At 40.2% G+C, this 19343-nt stretch overlaps 1 protein-coding gene across 3 annotated transcripts in view; it reads left to right on the forward strand.

Moving 5' to 3' along the window:
- Window positions 1-16285: 16285 nt before the first annotated feature.
- The window catches only part of LOC135542299 (DCC-interacting protein 13-alpha-like), a 28187-nt gene continuing 25129 nt past the window's right edge, over window positions 16286-19343 (forward strand). For all 3 annotated transcript variants that reach the window (XM_064969170.1, XM_064969171.1, XM_064969172.1), the window contains exon 1: window positions 16286-16467. In XM_064969170.1, the coding sequence (XP_064825242.1) occupies window positions 16414-16467 (54 nt within the window). In that variant the 5' untranslated portion in view covers window positions 16286-16413. The remainder of the gene's footprint in view (window positions 16468-19343) is intronic.

Consider the following 19343-nt stretch of genomic DNA (forward strand, 5'->3'; position numbering starts at 1 on the left):
AAATCTATGTTTTCCAGTCTGAGCTCATTTTTTTTCCAGTGATCACAGTTGTTTTGAAATCACTGAAGTCTGAGATTTCTGAGCTTCCAGTTATTCTGAATGCGGCATTACATTAGTCCCTTTACATTTAGTCCCTTGTGCTCACCAGATATGTGGTATATTGTAAACTAGTCTAGCTATTAGGTTGCAAACTTATGTTTTGTTTTTTTGTCAGCGCAACTTGTTATTTAGACTGGTTTATGGAATGAGTTTGGCTGTGGATGTGTTCCGTGTGATGCTTAGATGAAGTTCGTGTTTATTTTTCACAATAAAAGGTCAAATTGAGGAATAAAGATAAAGACCTTTATTTTCCATCAGTACAATAAAATATTTAGATGCTGTTCAGACAACAACGGTGATTAGACTCCTTTGTTGTGTCATAAGTTCTGTTGCTACTGTTCCAATCAAATACTTGAGATCGTAAGCTGCAGGGACCACTCAACAATGATCACAAATATGTGATTGCATGTGTCAAATGGTTAAAGAAAACCCTCTGTGTTCTGTTAGACAGGTAACTCTTTATCCACAATATAGCAGTGGGTGTAAAGCCATAACACATACGTTTTTCCAGCAGCAGAATATGATCGATAATATCAAAAGCCGCACTGAAAAAAAAAAAAAAAAATAGCCCCCAATTTTTTTAATCATCAATTTCTCTCAGCCAATCATCAATAATTTTTGTAAGTGCTGTGCTTGTTGAATGTCCTTCCCTATAAGCGTGCTGAAAGTCTGTTTGTCAATTTGTTTACTGTAAAATAGCAGGCTTTCCTGTTAGAAGGAAATATGGTAAAATCATTCCAAACAATATCAAAATGACCTACCCACCAATTAAAACCCACAGATATTATAGACAATAATCCTGATCATAAAGTACTTTTAAGATCTTCATGGGGGTCATTTTGACCATAATCCAGAGGCTTCAAACACAGCTAGGGCACGTCGAAAGATGTATATTTGGCTATAGTGTCATCGCAGATTTTGTCCATTACCACCCTGGCGGACATTTGGGGTTTCCACTAAATAGCACAGCCACAAAGTCAAGATGAATGATAACAAAGATGAGCTTTTTGGTATTAATTTAAGGTTAGGCGTAAGGTTAGCAGTGTGGTTAAGGTTAGAGCTACATGCGGACCACACCGTCTCTGTTGCGTGCGCGAGCATTGAAAATAAATGTACACATACATGTTATTCAATCAATTCATCCAAACTGCTCATGTGCGTCAACAAGTGCTGCAAGTCCCGTATCTCCCATCTTCTCATTGGTTTTTAGGAGCATATACCGACGTGGGTGATTGAAAGATGAATGAGGTCCACACCCCAGTCCAGTTGGTTGCAGTAATGCACCTTAAAGTTGATTGCAAACAGCCATATAAATCCACAGAAGAAGACTGAACAAGGAGAGATTGCTAGAAACGGACTGCTTTCCCTTTTACTTTTAGACTAATTGTTGGAGTAGAGAACACATTTTGTGTGACAAACTGGGTCGATATTCTACAAAGATCCAGCAAAAACAAGGACCTTGTACATTTCAGGTAAAATAACAACCCAATGTTTATATTGCAGGACAAATTAGCTAGCAACTGCGAGCTTGCTAGCTAAATGTCCATGAATGTTTTATATGTGTTTCGACCCGTCTGGTGTGGATGGACAAAATCAACATGAGCTCGATGGTGCACTCGTGTGGTCGGTGTACTCAGCATGTTAGGTTTAAAATGACATTTTAAATAGATACATTTTAGAAATAGGCAGGGTTTATGACATTGTGTCTATGGTAACTAGTGACAACCACTGTATGGGAACATATTGGACACGATTCCCATGGCCATATCTCTCGCTGTGCAGCAAACATTGGACAAGCCAGAAGCTTCACAGTTTGAAACTATTTTAAGGCAGACTGACAAACCTCTAAAGTTGATTTCCAAATTGTATAAAGGCTTTTCCCGATGACACAAAACATGTAAAACAAAAATGTGAGGAAGAACTGAGAGACACTACTGATGATGATGAATGGATACAGATGTGTTTGAATGCCTAGCCATGTTCATATAATCTCAGTCATGAATGACTGTAGTTTAAGACCATTCATAGAACCTACTATTTGACTATGAAACTGAATATCAAGCACTCAGAAATGTAATTCCTCTGCTGGAGGTGTACAATTTAAAAAATAAACATTTAATCAATTGTACAGTAAGGCTGTAATGTGACAAAATGTGGAAAAAGTCAAGGGGTCTGAATACTTTCCAAATGGACAGTATTTAAATATGTTATGCTCTTGTAAAGGCTAACCGAATTCTGGGAAAGAGTATGTTATTTTATCTCAGCATGTCTACAGATTCTCCCTTCTCCCTGTTTTTGTTTGCTTGGAAATGTTGATACTGGAGACTGTTATCAGAAGGAACTGTGTCACCTAGCATTTATAGTGGCTACGAAATTCATTGCCATTAATTGGAAGATTGGTTATCCTCCCACAATGTCACAATGAATGGCAGAAATGTCATGTTTCACCAGGGGTGATGGTCGGATTCGCATTTATCATTGAAGGAATGAGCGTTACACCAAGGCCTGTTCTCTGGAGCAGGATCAATTTGGAGGTGGAGGTTCAGTCATGGTCTGGGGCAGTGTGTCACAGCATCATCGGACTGAGCTTGTTGTCATTGCAGGCAATCTCCATGCAGTGCGTTGCAGGGAAGACATCCTCCTCCCTCATGTGGTACCCTTCCTGCAGGCTCATCCTGACATGACCCTCCAGCATGACAATGCCACCAGCCATACTGCTCATTCTGTGCGTGATTTCCTGCTAGACAGGAATGTCAGTGTTCTGCCATGGCCAGTGAAGAGCTGGATCTAAGTCCCATTGAGCACATCTGGGACCGGAGGGTCAGGGCTAGGGCCATTCCCCCCAGAAATGTCTGGGAACTTGCAGGTGCCTTGGTGGAAGAGTGGGGTAACATCTCACAGCAAGAACTGGCAAATCTGGTACAGTCCATGAAGAGGAGATGCACTGCAGTACTTAATGCAGCTGGTGGCCACACCAGATACTGACTATTACTTTTGATTTTGACCTCCCCTACCCTTTGTTCAGGGACACATTATTACATTTATGTTAGTCACATGTCTGTGGAACTTGTTCAGTTTATGTCTCAGTTGTTGAATCTTGTAATGTTCATACAAATATTTACACATGTTAAGTTTGCTGAAAATAAATGCAGTTGACATTGAGAGTGAGTTCTTTTGGATTTTATAGACGCACAAATATCATAACCCCCCCCCCCCAAAAAAAAAGTTAACCTCCATATCAGATTGTGAAGAAACAGCAAAAATGAGCTTTAGATGCCCAAATAATTCTGAGGGAGGTTATGTCCCACCCGTTCTAAAACAAAGTTGCGCACCTGGATCTGAGGAACAATTTTAGCAGCTAGAGTAACTTGCTTGGCCCTAGCGACTGCTCCATAATGGCTGTGTGTCAACCTCCCTCTCCTCATGGTGTGCCAGTTGGGGTTGGTGCGCTGTCCAACAGTTGCCTGTCGAATAGCCTCCTGTAGCTCCACCAACATTGCCATACCAGCAAAGGTGCCCTTGTTTTTTAACAGACAGGAATGAAAGGGAGGGTAGCGGTTGTTCTGGCTCAAGTTCAAGGAGCCATGCCATTCCACTGAAAATGCCCTTGTCGAACGTTGTATACATTGTATTGCTAAGTTGCTCAAAGTAGCTACACTCACTGACACAGGAGAAACTTTATCCCTCATGCTGTCCCTGACCAAACCAGTAAGTTGCCCCTCACTATAGCTGCACTATACCACATGGCCAGTCTTCTCCCTTTTTAATGCTCTTATGCTCATCCTTAAAATGCCACAAGTTCTGAAATAAACACCAAAGTCAACATACTGTACAAACAATTACAGTATCTAGGCTAAGTAATACAAAATAATATTTTGATCTTCTGCCCTGCTAACTAGCTAGCTAAAGTGTAATCAGTGGCTAGATAAGACAGAGAAAGGGGTCGGGAAGAAGTTTCACACTTCAATTAATTTCAATACATCACATGGATTCTTCATGGATTGGGCACAGGTCTCTGATCGAGCTGGTGGACGGTAGCTGACAGTGTCGACTAGAGATTACGAGCAGAAGCTTCCTGCAGGAATTAATAGTCTTGATGAGGTCTTTTCTGTCGCTAAAAGTGGAGGCTCCTCAGAGGACCATCCTCCTCAGTGAATTTCATAAAAATAAACAGTGAAACATTAAAGTTATAATTTTTAGATACAACTATACTAAATATATTGTCACTAAATCATTTATTAAAACACACTAATCTACAATGAAGGTCTACATTAGCCTCACCAGCACTCTGTAGGGTAGCACCATGGTGTAGCCGGAGGACAGCTAGTTTTCGTTCTCTTCTGGGTACATAGGCAATACAAAACCTGGAGGAGCATGCTTGTCACCCCCTTCCATAGAAGACTTACACAGTAATTAGAACAATTTATAGAGGACGTCCTCCAACCAGAACAAATCCAATCAGAACTCTTGTAGCATGAACTGTCATGTTGTCCAACCAATAGAATGAATCAGAGAATTAATCTAGTACTGAAAGCATATGCTACAGCTAGCTAGCACTGCAGTGCATAAAATGTGGTGAGTAGTTGACTCAAAGTCAGGGAAAGACAAGAGTTGAACAGTTTTTTAAAAATGCATTCATTAAAAATGAAGACGAGAGAGAGAGAACTATAGCTATATTTAGGTGTATTTTCCCCCCCATTTACTTAGCTAGCTAGTTAACACGGCTCAAACAGAGAGGGATGCTATGTTAGCTAGCTGGCAAACTAACACTGGAACTCTTCCATGTCAAGGTAAGTTCGATTAATTTATTGCCACCGCAGCCCGCTGGCTTGACTGCTAAACTGCTTGCTGCTGACTTTACACTGTACTGCATGATTGTAGCAGGTTCACTAATGTGTTAGTTGTAGTAGCTATACTGAACAAAAATATAAATTCAACATGGAACAATTTCAACAATTTTTCTGAGTTCATATAACAAAATCAGTCAATTGACATAAATTCTTTAGGTCCTAATCTATGGATTTCACATGACCGGGCAGGGGAGCAACCCAGCCAATCATAATTTGTTTTCCCACACAAAAGGGCTTGAACACAGACAGATATATACCTCAGTTTCATCAGCTGTCCGGGTGGCTGGTCTCAGAGATCATGCAGGTGAAGAAGACGGATGTGGAGGTCCTGGGCTGGCGTGGTTACACGTGGTCTACGGTTGTGAGGCCGGTTGGACATACTGCCAAATTCTCTAAAATTACATTGGAGTTGGCTTAAGGTAGTGAAATGAACATTCAATTCTCTGGCAACAGGTCTGGTGGACATTCCTGCATTCAGCAAGCCAATTGCATGCTCCCTCAAAACTTGACATCTGTGGCATCTGTGTGATTTTAGAGGGGCCTTTGTGTAATGATCATGTTTAATCAGCTTTTTGATATGCCACACCTGTCAGGTAGATGGATTAACAAGGCAAAGGAGAAATGCTCACTAACAGAGATATAAACAAATTTGAAAGAAAAGCTTTTGATGCGCATGGAACATTTCTGGGATAATTTATTTCAGGTCATTAAAAATGGGACCAACACTTTACATGTTGCGTTTATTTCTGTTCAGTATATGTTGACTGAAGTCCACAAGGAAAGGGAAAAGGTGAGAGGAGAGCACATGAAGGCAAGAAGGAATTATACAATGTGGCTGCTATGAAAGTCATCTGGGGCACCAAGCAAAAATGTATTTAACCTTTTACCATTTCCCGAATGAACTCAAAAATATCAGAATATGTCAATATACTATCCGTCATCCATCAATCATTTGCTCCTATTTCCGTCTCATTCTGAACGTCGTAATATCCTATAAATCTACACAAACCCTAGTCTCCATGATGAATCAGTGATACACAAATTGGCTTAATTATTTATTTACTAACTAACTAAATAATCACATAGAACTACATAAACACACACAGGATATATTATATGTTGATTACTAACAATGCAATGAAAATGCAATGACTAAGCTGATATGACGACTTGGTACACAATTCAAAGGGGTGGGGAAAGAAAGAGCGGGAGAAGGAGAGACAAAGGAATTCAACTTTCGCACATACAGTTGAATAATACGCTCGTCGTAAATATGGATATTTCTCACCCTAACAACCGCTCATTCGTATTTAGAAATGCAATGTACATATTTATGCTTGTATGTCTTTGTAGTGTCTCTCTGGTGAAATCGCCTGATCAGTCTGTGACGAATAGTTTGACAGAAAGTCTCTGGTTGTGTAAGTCTCTGGTTGTCCACCAGTCGTCACCATTTCTAGTCATAGCTTCTTGGTCTTGGAGTGTCTGTCAGAACAGGTACCACGCGGTGTTCAGCAGGCCTTGTACTCCACTCTGTTTGATTATAATAGATACCTATAGTGGTGAAAGAAAATTGTTCTTTGTCTCTCATCTTCAGGCCGAGTTTCCTAGGCTAAAAGTGCATAAACAGCTGCAGACTGAATGTCCCTGTGTAGTCTTCTTCTTCGAGAGAGAGCTTCAAAGGGTTTAACCATTTTCTGGTATTGTAGTCTTAAACCATGGTTTATACTGATCTTTATTTTTAAACCATTTCTCAGTGCTGTCTGGTCTGTAGAGATTCCAACCTGTGGATGATCCTCACGTTCTCTGGTCTGGGGCGGCAGGGTAGCATAGTGGTTAGAGCGTTGGACTAGTAACCGAAAGGTTGCAAGTTCAAACCCCCGAGCTGACAAGGTACAAATCTGTCGTTCTGCCCCTGAACAGGCAGTTAACCCACTGTTCCTAGGCTGTCATTGAAAATAAGAATTTGTTCTTAACTGACTTGCTTAGTAAAATAAAGGTTAAAAAAAAAATGGTTGATTATTCAGGGTACAGCTAAGACCACTGTCCACACAGTGTTTCAGTCTCATACACTGGTTCTCAATCCTGGTCCTTGGGACCCAAAGGGGTGCACATTTTTGTTTTTGCCCTAGTACTACACAGCTGATTCAAATTATCAACTCATCAAATGGCTTTGATGATTTGAATCAGGTGTGTAGTGCTAGAGCAAAAACATGCACCAGTTTTGGATCCCCAGGACCAGGATTGAGAACCACTGGTCTAATATGTTAATTCTTTAGGAGTCCTTTATAAGCACTCTGGCAAAAGGGGTGTTCCCTCCTTTTTGCATAATGTCTGTGCTCGCGTGAGCTTGGTTACTGACATGAAAAACTTCTCATCGAGAAGGCTAAAATCACATTTAATCTTCTCACCAATAGTTTCATATTTAAATCATATAAATTCCACAACATTTAGATGTAAATCTAATAACTGGGATATAGACATTTGTAGAGTTACCGTTATTTGGTTACACCGTCCTTAATGACTTATTTGACATGATTATTGTTTTGAGCCCCACCAACTATTTCCCACATTATTTACATTAGAAATATTGTTTCAATGTCCAAACTTTTGATGTTAAAGTTTTGGCCAAGTGTCTCTCTGTTGTAACACTCAGACATTCCATTTTCAATACGGCAGAGATCAAGGCAGGTATTTATGGTCCGATTGTTAAGTCATAAAACCGAGCCAACTTCATCCCTCTCCCCCTCTGCAGGAGAGAGAGGGTGCTGGAGAGCTGACCCACTGCAACCTGATCCTACGAATCCTCACAGGAGAGTCATGACAGTCCCCCTATGGTGGATTCAATTTAGAAGGATCCTGCAAGTTGCAACCCAGCATAAGAAATGTCCTGGTTTGTGGATCAGCATAGCAATCCCCCCCTTTATTTAACTAGGCAAGTCAGTTAAGAACAAATGTTAATTTACAATGACGGCCTACCCCAGCGAAACCCAGACGACGCTGGGTCAATTGTGCATTGCCCGATGTGATGCAGCCTGGATTCGAACCAGGTACTGCAGATAAATCAAACCTGTATAGGCTAATTGGGAATTCCACTTTAATTAACCTGAAGGCAGTGCTATGGGATCTAGGTTAATGTAGGAACGTTTAGATTGTCACATAGACAGAAAGAAATCTATTTGGATATTGTCCAAATGGTCACCTGAAAAGATTTGTTCGGCAATTTACTTCTTAGTTAAGGGGAATGACACAACGACATCCAATCAGTGGAGATTGGCTGGATATCAGAAGATTAACCACTTCTTACAAATGTGAGACAACGTTGGACCTCAATGGAATTTTTATTTAAAACATTTTGTTTTTAATTCTTTACCAGCAGGGGTCACTTTTCCCTGAGGGCTGAAACCACATGGGATTCCCGTCAAGACGGGACTTCCGTCAATACTAGATCAGTGAAGTGGGAGTTGGACTCTATGATCTTGCTAAAACAAATTGAATTGATTAATCAATGTTAATGATAAATCAAACCTGTATAGGCTATTTTGGAGTTAATCATTAATTAACCTGAAAGCATAGTGTGGGATCTAGATTAATGTAGAAAAGTTTAAATTGTCTTATTTTGTAGAGACCAATGAATTTGGATATAATTCACAAAGATCCACCTGAAAAAGGTAAGTCTGTCAATTTTTACTTCTTAGTTAAATTGAATGAGACGACGATAATCAATCAGGTTGAAATTGGTTAGATATGATACAGTGTACCCTAATTCAAGAAAGGTGAGCATACGGTTGATGGAAATATATACAGTGGGGCAAAAAAGTATTTAGTCAGCCACAAATTGTGCAAGTTCTCCCACTTAAAAAGATGAGAGGCCCGTAATTTTCAACATAGGTACACTTCAACTATGACAGACAAAATGAGAAAAAAAATCCAGAAAATCACATTGTAGGATTTTTAATGAACTTATTTGCAAATTATGGTGGAAAATAAGTATTTGGTCACCTACAAACAAGCAAGATTTCTGGCTCTCACAGACCTGGGAGAATGTCATATGGTCAGATGAAATCAAAATATATAACTTTTTGGTAAAACGTCAACTCGTCGTGTTTGGAGGAAAAAGAATGCTGAGTTGCATCCAAAGAACACCATACCTACTGTGAAGCATGGGGATGTAAACATCATGCTTTGGGGCTGTTTTTCTGCAAAGGGACCAGGACGACTGATCCGTGTAAAGCAAAGAATGAATGGGGCCATGCATCGTGAGATTTTGAGTGAAAACCTTCCATCAGCAAGGGCATTGAAGATGAAATGTGGCTGGGTCTTTCAGCATGACAATGATCCCAAACACACCGCCAGGCAACGTAGGATTGGTTTCATAAGAAGCATTTCAAGGTCCTGGAGTGGCCTAGCCAGTCTCCAGATCTCAACCCCATAGAAAATCTTTGGAGGGAGTTGAAAGTCCATGTTTCCCAGCAACAGCCCCAAAACATCACTGCTCGAGAGGAGATCTGCATGGAGGAATGGGCCAAAACACCAGCAACAGTGTGTGGAAACCTTGTGAAGACTTACAGAAAACATTGGACCTCTGTCATTGCCAACAAAGGGTATATAACAAAGTATTGAGAAACTTTTGTTATTGACCAAATACTTATTTTCCACCATAATTTGCAAAAGAATTCATTAAAAATCCTACAATGTGATTTTCTGGATTTTTTTTCCTTCTCATTTTGTCTGTTATAGTTGAAGTGTACCTATGATGAAAATTACAGGCCTCGCTCATCTTTTTAAGTGGGAGAACATGCACAATTGGTGGCTGACTAAATACTTTTCTGCCCCACTGTATATATTTTTTAAATTACTACCGATTCATCACCACCAGAGGAGATTCTGATCGCAGTAAACTGAAATCAAACGGGAGTCCACCGTTTAAATATTTAGTTTATTTTTTCTCTATTTTATATTTTATTAACCCCTCCACCACCCCCCTCCTTGGAGGATAAATATCTTTGTTTTTTACAGCTTTTTGTAACATATACATACATTTTACATATACCTTTTATATGCATGGTAATTTTATATAAAGCAGTCACATAACAATAATACAATACCAAACATAAACTCTTTAATCCCAATCTTCAGCCAATCTTAGCCCATCCCACCTATCACCATAGACCACCCTCGTTTGGTTTCCGTGTGCCATTTTTAATAGTGCTGCCATGTTTTATCCGTTTTTTGAACCTATCATATACACTGCTCAAAAAAATAAAGGGATCACTTAAACAACACAATGTAACTCCAAGTCAATCACACTTCTGTGAAATCAAACTGTCCACTTAGGAAGCAACACTGATTGACAATAAATTTCACATGCTGTTGTGCAAATGGTATAGACAACAGGTGGAAATTATAAGCAATTAGCAAGACACCCCCAATAAAGGAGTGGATCTGCAGGTGGTGACCTGACCACTTCTCAGTTTCTATGCTTCCTGGCTGATGTTTTGGTCACTTTTGAATGCTGGCGGTGCTTTCACTCTAGTGGTAGCATGAGATGGAGTCTACAACCCACACAAGTGGCTCAGGTAGTGCAGCTCATCCAGGATGACACATCAATGCAAGCTGTGGCAAGAAGGTTTGCTGTGTCTGTCAGCATAGTGTCCAGAGCATGGAGGCGCTACCAGGAGACAGGCCAGTACATCAGGAGACGTGGAAGAGGCCGTAGGAGGGCAACAACCCAGCAGCAGGACCGCTACCTAAGCCTTTGTGCAAGGAGGAGCACTGCCAGAGCCCTGCAAAATAACCTCCAGCAGGCCACAAATGTGCATGTGTGTCTGCTCAAACGGTCAGAAACAGACTCCATGAGAGTGGTATGAGGGCCCGACGTCCACAGGTGTGGGTTGTGCTTACAGCCCAACACCGTGCAGGACGTTTGGCATTTGCCAGAGAACACCAAGATTGGCCAATTCGCCACTGGCGCCCTGTGCTCTTCACAGATGAAAGCAGGTTCACACTGAGCACGTGACAGACGTGAGAGTCTGGAGACGCCATGGAGAACGTTCTGCTGCCTGCAACATCCTCCAGCATGACCGGTTTGGTGGTGGGTCAGTCATGGTGTGGGGTGGCATTTCCTCCATGTGCTCGCCAGAGGTAGCCTGACTGCCATTAGGTACCGAGATGAGATCCTCAGACCCCTTGTGAGACCATATGCTGGTGCGGTTGGCCCTGGGTTCCTCCTAATGCCAGACAATGCTAGACCTCATGTGGCTGGAGTGTGTCAGCAGTTCCTGCAAGAGGAAGGCATTGATGCTATGGACTGGCCCGCCCGTTCCCCAGACCTGAATCCAATTGAGCACATCTGGGACATCATGTCTCGCTCCATCCACCAACGCCACATTGCACCACAGACTGTCCAGGAGTTGACGGATGCTTTAGTCCAGGTCTGGGAGGAGATCCCTCAGGAGACTATCCGCCACCTCATCAGGAGCATGCCCAGGCATTGTAGGGAGGTCATACAGGCACGCGGAGGCCACACACACTACTGAGTCTCATTTTGACTTGTTTTAAGGACATTACATTAAAGTTGGATCAGCCTGTTGTGTGGTTTTCCACTTTAATTTTGAGTGTGACTCCAAATCCAGACCTCCATGGGTTGATAAATTTGATTTCCATTGATATTTTTTGTGTGATTTTGTTGTCAGCACATTCAACTATGTAAAGAAAAAAGTATTCAATAAGAATATTTCAATCATTCAGATCTAGGATGTGTTATTTTAGTGTTCCCTTTATTTTTTTGAGCAGTGTATTATCCACAAATTGTGAGCTAAAGATAAAAACCTTTCCCACAAGTATTATTATATTATTTATTGACTGACTATGGCTTTCAAAATCACCCAACACTGCTATTTGTAAGGTTAATGTTATGTGCATGTTGTGATTTTTTTTTACTATTCCTGAACCTGTGACCAGAGACAAGCGACAGTTGAAGTCGGAAGTTTACATGCACTTAGGTTGGAGTCATTAAAACGTGTTTTTCAACCACTCCAAATGTATTGTTAACAAACTATAGTTTTGGCAAGTCGGTTAGGACATCTACTTTGTGAATGACACAAGTAATTTTCCCAACAATTGTTTACAGACAGATAATTTCACTGTATCACAATTTACATACACTAAATTGACTGTGCCTTTAAACAGTTTGGAAAATTCCAGAAAGTTATGTCATGGCTTTAGAAGCTTCTGATAATTGACATAATTTGAGTCAATTGGAGGTGTACCTGTGGATGTATTTCAAGGCCTACCTTCAAACTCATTACCTATTTGCTTGACATCATGGGAAAATCAGAAGAAAACAGCCAAGACCTCAGAAAAAAATGTAGACCTCCAGAAGTCTGGTTCATCCGTCGGAGCAATTTCAAAATGCCCAAAGGTACCACGTTCATCTGTACAAACAATAGTATGCAAGTATAAACACCATGGGACCACGCAGCGTCATACCGCTCAGGAAGGAGACGTGTTCTGTCTCCTAGAGATCAATGTACTTTGGTTCGAAAAGTGAAACTTAATCCCAGAACAACAGCAAAGGACCATGTGAAGACGCTGGAGGAAACATGTACAAAAGTATCTATATTATCCACAGTGAAACGAGTCCTATACCAACATAATCATAAAGGCTGCTCAGAAAGGAAGAAGCCACTGCTCCAAAACAGCGGGAAAAAAGCCAGACTACGGTTTACAACTGCACATGGAGACAAAGATCATACTTTTTGGATAAATGTCCTCTGGTCTGATGAAACAAAAACACAACAGTTGGCTATAATGACCATTGTTATGTTTGGAGGAAAAAGGGGGAGGCTTGCAAGCCGAAGAACACCATCCCAACCGTGAAGCACGGGGTGGCAGCATCATGTTGTGGGGGTGCTTTACTGCAGGAGAGACTGGTGCACTTCACAAAATAGATGACACCATGAGGAAAGAAAAGTGTGGATATATTGAAGCAACATCTCAAGACATCAGTCAGGAAGTTGAAGCTTGGTCGCAAATGGGTCTTCCAAATGGATAATGACCCCAAGCACACTTCCAAAATTGTGGCAAAATGGCTTAAGGACAACAAAGTCAAGGTATTGGAGTGGCCATCACAAAGCCCTGACCTCAATCCCATACAAAACTTGTTGGCAGAACTGAAAAAGCGTGTGCAAGCAAGGAGGCTTACTAACCTGACTCAGTTGCATCAGCTGTCAGGAGGAATGGGCCAAAATTCACCCAACTTATTGTGGGAAGCTTGTGGAAGGTTACCTGAAACGTTTGATGCAAGTTAAACAATTTAAAGGTAATGCTACCAAATACTAACTGAGTGTATGTAAACTTCTGACCCACTGGGAATGTGATGAAAGAAATAAAAGCTGAAATAAATAATTCTCAACTATTAATCTGACATTTCACATTCTTAAAATAAAATGGTGATCCTAACTGACCTAAAACAGGGAATTATTACTAGGATTAAATGTCAGGAATTGTGAAAAACTGAGTTTAAATGTATTTGGTTAAGGTGTATGTTAACTTCCGATGAGGGGCAATACCAGAATAAATTATCTATTGATTTTGTCTTTTCGCAACAAAATCCTCAGAGATATATGCCCCATATATAAGGACTCTGTTGGTGGCAAGAATTGTTTATAATAATTTTAATTGAAAAACTAAGTGATGAACCAAGTGTAGTTTTTTTGTACCAGTTCATAAACCATGTGCCATGGAATTGGTACATCGAAAATCTCCTCCCATTTATTTTTGTCGGAAATGAGAAGTTGTAATCTGTATGAAGGCAAAAAGGCAATTTTTTAACAAAGGATGAGCCTTTCTTAATAATCTACTGGAGAACCATTTGGGGTTTAAGTATAACTTATGTATGAGTGAAACTTTTAGTGAGAGGTTTAAAGCTTTAATATTTAATAATTTTATCCCCCCCAAACTCATATTCATTATATAAATAAACACGTTTAATTTTGTCTGGCTTAGCATTCCAAATAAAATAAAATATTTTTTGCTCATATGATTTAAAAACGAGTCATCCAGAGTAGGCAGTGCCATTAGTAAGTAAGTAAACTGTGATAGGACCAGAGTTCATCAATCTGATTTTTCCATAAATAGACAAGTATTTATCTCTCCATGGTTGCAGAATCTTATCTATTTTTGCTAACTTTCTATTGAAATGAATTATGGTAAATTGATTTATATTTTTGAAGATGTGAATACCAAGTATGTCTACTTCACCATCCGCCCATTTTATTGGTCAATTACAAGGTAGTGTAAACACTTTTTTTTAACGATACAATATGTAATATGGTACACTTGTAATAATTAGGTTTTAATCCAGCGAGGCTCGAAAAGTGATCAAGATCTTCAATGAGACTGTGCAGGGATCCAGATTGTGGATTTAAGAAAAAAATTGTCCTCGGCATACATTGACACTTTTGTTTTTATCCCCCTGGATTTATTGATGGATCTAAATTGAATAGCTTGCATTTCAATGGCCATAATAAATAGATATGGAGACAATGGACAGCCCTATTTTACTCCTCTTAAAAGCTCAATACTTTGAGAAGTAAACCAGTATTTACTATTTTACATCTGGGGTTGCTGTACATAACTTTAACCCTTCGTATAAGAGATTCACCAAAATTAAAGTCGTCCAGGCATTTATATATACATTCTAGTTGTACTTTATCAAATGCCTTTTCAAAATCTGCTATGAAGACCTGACCTGGTAAACTTCTGACACACTGGGAATGTGATGAAAGAAATAAATCATTCTCTCTACTATTATTCTGACATTTCACATTCTTAAAATAAAGCAGTGATCCTAACTGACCTAAGACAGGGAATGTTTGCAAGGATTAAATGTCAGGAATTGTAAAAGACTGAGTTTAAATGTATTTGGATAAGGTGTATGTAAACTTCTGACTTCAACTGTAAGTTATCCTGTACAAGAATTTATACCGAATACATTACGTTGTTACTAGTGTCAAGCTTATGGGCATATGGCAGCAGTGTGTAGGAAGGAGGTTCCTAGGTGTGAGAAGTGTGCAGAAGGGAATTTATTGTATGCCAACCGTTAAACCTCATCAAAGAAGAATTCTAGCATGTACACACTCATTCATACTCTTTACAAATCACTTATTGTTTGACATGGGCTGCGTTTCAAACTCATAAAAGACACCCTCGTCCACTTAACCTCGCTGATGCCCTTGGCGGAATCCCTGTCACCATCTTGAACGTCGGTCCAAACGATTAGCCAAACAAGGGAAGTTCGCAACGTAAGCCCCTCATTCTTGATTGAGTTTGCAAGTGTACAATTATGTTCCCATCGGGGCCTGAAACACCCCATAATTCCATTCGCGATGATTGTACATACAGTAAGAAAAGTCAGCCAAAACTTAAAACCTCAACGGAAATATGGAGAAGTCAAGAGTAAGTAAAAACAAATGTAAAAAGGTTAGACATTGTGCTACTAATGCACATGATGGCACAAACACATCTCATAAAATAAAGTGTTTTTGTTTGGTTAGCTTTTGGAAAATTTTGAAATAAAACATTTTCCTTCTTCAGAAGTTCCAGCTAAGCAGGCTAACATTAGTTAGCTAATTTGCTAGCTATCATACAGTAGGTGTATATTAAATTATATAGTTAATATAAGTAGACATGCGATTTTAATTGAATGTAGCGCATATAAATCAACCACAACCTACCGGTGGCTGAAAACACAATCATCCCGGGATGAACGAGTTACGAATTTCCAGGCAAGGGCGGTCCATTTAAAAATCATTCCTTCCTCCCTTGCCCTGCAAGTGTATACTCGTCCGAAGTCATGATACGTCATTAGAAGTGTCCACTTAATTTGAGGGCTGAGGGGATAGGGTGTATTTTTTAAGTGTTTGGAATGCAACCATGGATTTAATGGTAGTTTCTCGCCAAATTGTTCATGTGCAGGCCGTCAAATCAAGGGCACTCCTTCGATCAAAAGTTGTTTTTTGACGAAAATCTAAAAGTGTCAGTTTGTCACTTTCAAGAGGTTGAAGTAATATGATGCTCAACTACATAAGACATTGGCTCGAATGTAGGTTGTGCCTTTAGATTTCAAGAAAATGAAAAACGACAGAATATTTTTTCATTTCTCATATTGACTTCTCAAACCCCGGCATGGTCTGTTTCGCAAGTTCCCGGAAGTAATCGCGATGTTGCGCCTCTGGGTTTAGAAACTCTGTGGTTTAGCCATAATTATGACTTCGTGACTGAGGTAACTAGTGACTACCGGTCCAAGTGTGTCCCAAATCCGCATGTGGGAGGAGCTGTTTGGGGTGTTGTGGATCTATCTGTAAAGGGAAAAAAATTCAGTGGGAGTGATTGTCAGCTCTTTTGTTTCTTATTGACATATTACAGTTCATATTGATACGAATTGAAATAGCTAGCTATAGCCATGTCTGGAATAGATAAATTACCGATAGAGGAGACATTCGAGGACAGTCCGCAGGTAATATATTTCACGCTATGCTCTGTAGCCTGCTAGCTTTATATCTCTCGTCTTTGTGCCGTGCAAAAGCTAGCCCTGCTATCTTGCTCGAGCAAGCATCAAGAGTTGTCAAATGGCTCAAAAAGTGATAACTGGCCTCGTCATACTTGCCAGCTGTCAATGGTATTATCTATTTATGCAACATTATTAATATCGGCCTTTGCACCACCTGCTAAAAGTATGCAGCAAATGGTTTTCTAGTGAAACACATCACATCCTTGTGTTGATGAACACATAAATGAGCTACTGCCAGGTTACGTGACCATCCTTACTCTAGCTGGCTGGCTACTGTTAGTCTCTGGCAGGGTGCACCACTTTCTCCTGTCTAGGGACGAGGTTGCCAAATTACAAAGCACAGAATATTTAATGAAATTACGTTTGGACATACTCTACCAGTTGTCTGTGTGGTTGGTCCTTCAGCTGGTCGACATGTTTATTTTTTTTTAATATCCACCAGACACTATTATTTACCCGACGTTTTGGAGCGCATGGACTGAGGTTGACATTTCACCTGGCACATGCGCAAACATTCCTTACCCCAGGATACTTCAACTGGTGATAACCCGGGAGAATAAAGAAAAGGAGCACACTCTGTTGCTGCATAAATCTGGTAGATTTATTGATGGGACAAGTAAACAATCAGATGTATGCTGCAACAGAGCACTCCTTTTTTATTATCCTGGAAAGACACCAGTTGAAGTATCCTGGGGTAAGGAATGTTTTGGGGATTTTCAAGTCCCTCAGTCTAGTACCTGATTTCCCCTTTTTCATTTAAGATGGGCTGAAGCGAGTTTGGGTATACCTTCGTTCCATTGATATACAGTACCAGTCAAACGTTTGGACATACCTACCTATTCAAGGGTTTTTCTTTATTTTTCTATTTTCTACATTGTAAAATAATAGTGAAGACAAAACTATGAAATAACACATGGAATCATGTATTAACCAAAAAAGTGTTAAACAAATAAAAAATATATTTGAGATCCTTCAAAGTAGCCACCATTTGCCTCTATGACAACTTTGCAAACTCTTGGCATTCTCTCAACCAGCTTCATGAGGTAGTCACCTGGAATGCATTTCAATTAACATGTGTGCCTTGTTCATTTGTGGAATTTCTTTCCTTCTTAATGCATTTGAGCCAATCAGTTGTGTTGTGACAAGGAAGGGGTGGTATACAGAAGATAGCCCTATTTGGTAAAAGACCAAGTTCATATTATGTCAAGAACAGCTCTAAAAAGCAAAGAGAAATGACATTCCATCATTACTTTAAGACATGAAGGTCAGTCAATCTGGAAAATTTCAAGAACTTTGAAAGTTTCTTCAAGTGCAGCCCCAAAAACCATCAAGCGCTATGATGAAACTGTCTCTCATGAGGACTGCCACAGGAAAGGAAGACCCAGAGTTACCTCTGCTGCAGAGGATAATTTCATTAGAGTTACCAGCCTCAGAAATTGCAGCCCAAATAAATTCTTCACAGAGTTCAAGTAACAGACACACCCAACATCAACTTTTCAGAGGAGACTGTGAATCAGGCCTTTATGGTCAAGGTTTTTCAAATAAACCACTACCAAAGGACACCAATAATAAGAAGAGACTTGCTTGGGCCAAGAAACACAAGCAATAGACATTAGACCGGTGGAAATCTGTCCTTTGGTCTGATGAGTCCAAATTTGAGATTTTTGGTTCCAACCTCCCTGTTTTTGTGAGATGCAGATCAGGTGAACGGATGATCTCTGCATGTGTGGTTCCCAACGTGAAGCATGGAGGAGGTGTGATGGTGTGGGGATGCTTTGCCGGTGACACTGATTGTGATTAACCAGCATGGCTACCACAGCATTCTGCAAGAATACGCCATCCCTTCTGGTTTGCGCTTAGTGGGACTATAATTTGTTTTTCAACAGGACAATGACCCAACACACCTCCAGGCTGTGTAAGGGCTATTTGACCAAAAAGCAGGGTGATGGAGTGCTGCATCGGGTGACCTGGCCTCCACACTCACCCAACCTCAACCCAATTGACATAGTTTGAGATGAGAATCTAAAATATATTTAGATTCGTTTTACACTTTCTTGGTTACTACAGGATTTCATATGTTATTTCATAGTTTTGATGTCTTCACAAATTATTCTTCAATGTAGAAAATAGTAAAAATGAAGAAATACCCTTGAATGAGTAGGTGTGTCCAAACTTTTGACTGGTACTGTATATTCATGTCACCAGTCAACTCCATTACACTCAAGTTACTTTAACTTCAACCAGTGAATTATAGCGAGCCTTAGTGGGTGTTAGCATGCTAATAGCACACCCTGCACATGAAAATTCTATTTTGTAAGGGGTATGCAGTGGGTTGAAAGCTATGTCACCAACGTATGTTGTATCGGACATTTCAAACAACACCCCCAGGTAAAGCAATAACAGTCATTGTATTTCATTTAAGAGAATGAACCAGATTTATCAAGGCAACCTTCGGCCTAATTTGACTGGGTGCCAACAGCAGATTTAGGTCTTTTTTTCTCATCTGTAACCCCAGTATGATCCATGTGAGTGCAGCGAAAGTTCACTCCGTGAGGAACTAATGTGCAGCGCTGTATTTGGTCTCCACCGCCTAGCTCACGCAGCTCTAAGAACAGAGGGATGTTTGGGCCAAAAAGAGGGTCCGACCACTGAGAGTTGAGCTAATGATCAACATCTACATAGGTGTGAATTGCAGTATATTACCAGGTGCCATGTACTCAGGTAGAAGCCACATGAGCCTCGTCCAAACAAAGAAAACCATGTTTCAAAGCTGACACGTGCATCCAGGTATTATTATGTGGGTGAGTCAATTTATTTTAACG

Source organism: Oncorhynchus masou, chromosome 6 (genome assembly GCF_036934945.1).
Source record: "Oncorhynchus masou masou isolate Uvic2021 chromosome 6, UVic_Omas_1.1, whole genome shotgun sequence".
Taxonomy (NCBI): Eukaryota; Metazoa; Chordata; class Actinopteri; order Salmoniformes; family Salmonidae; genus Oncorhynchus; species Oncorhynchus masou.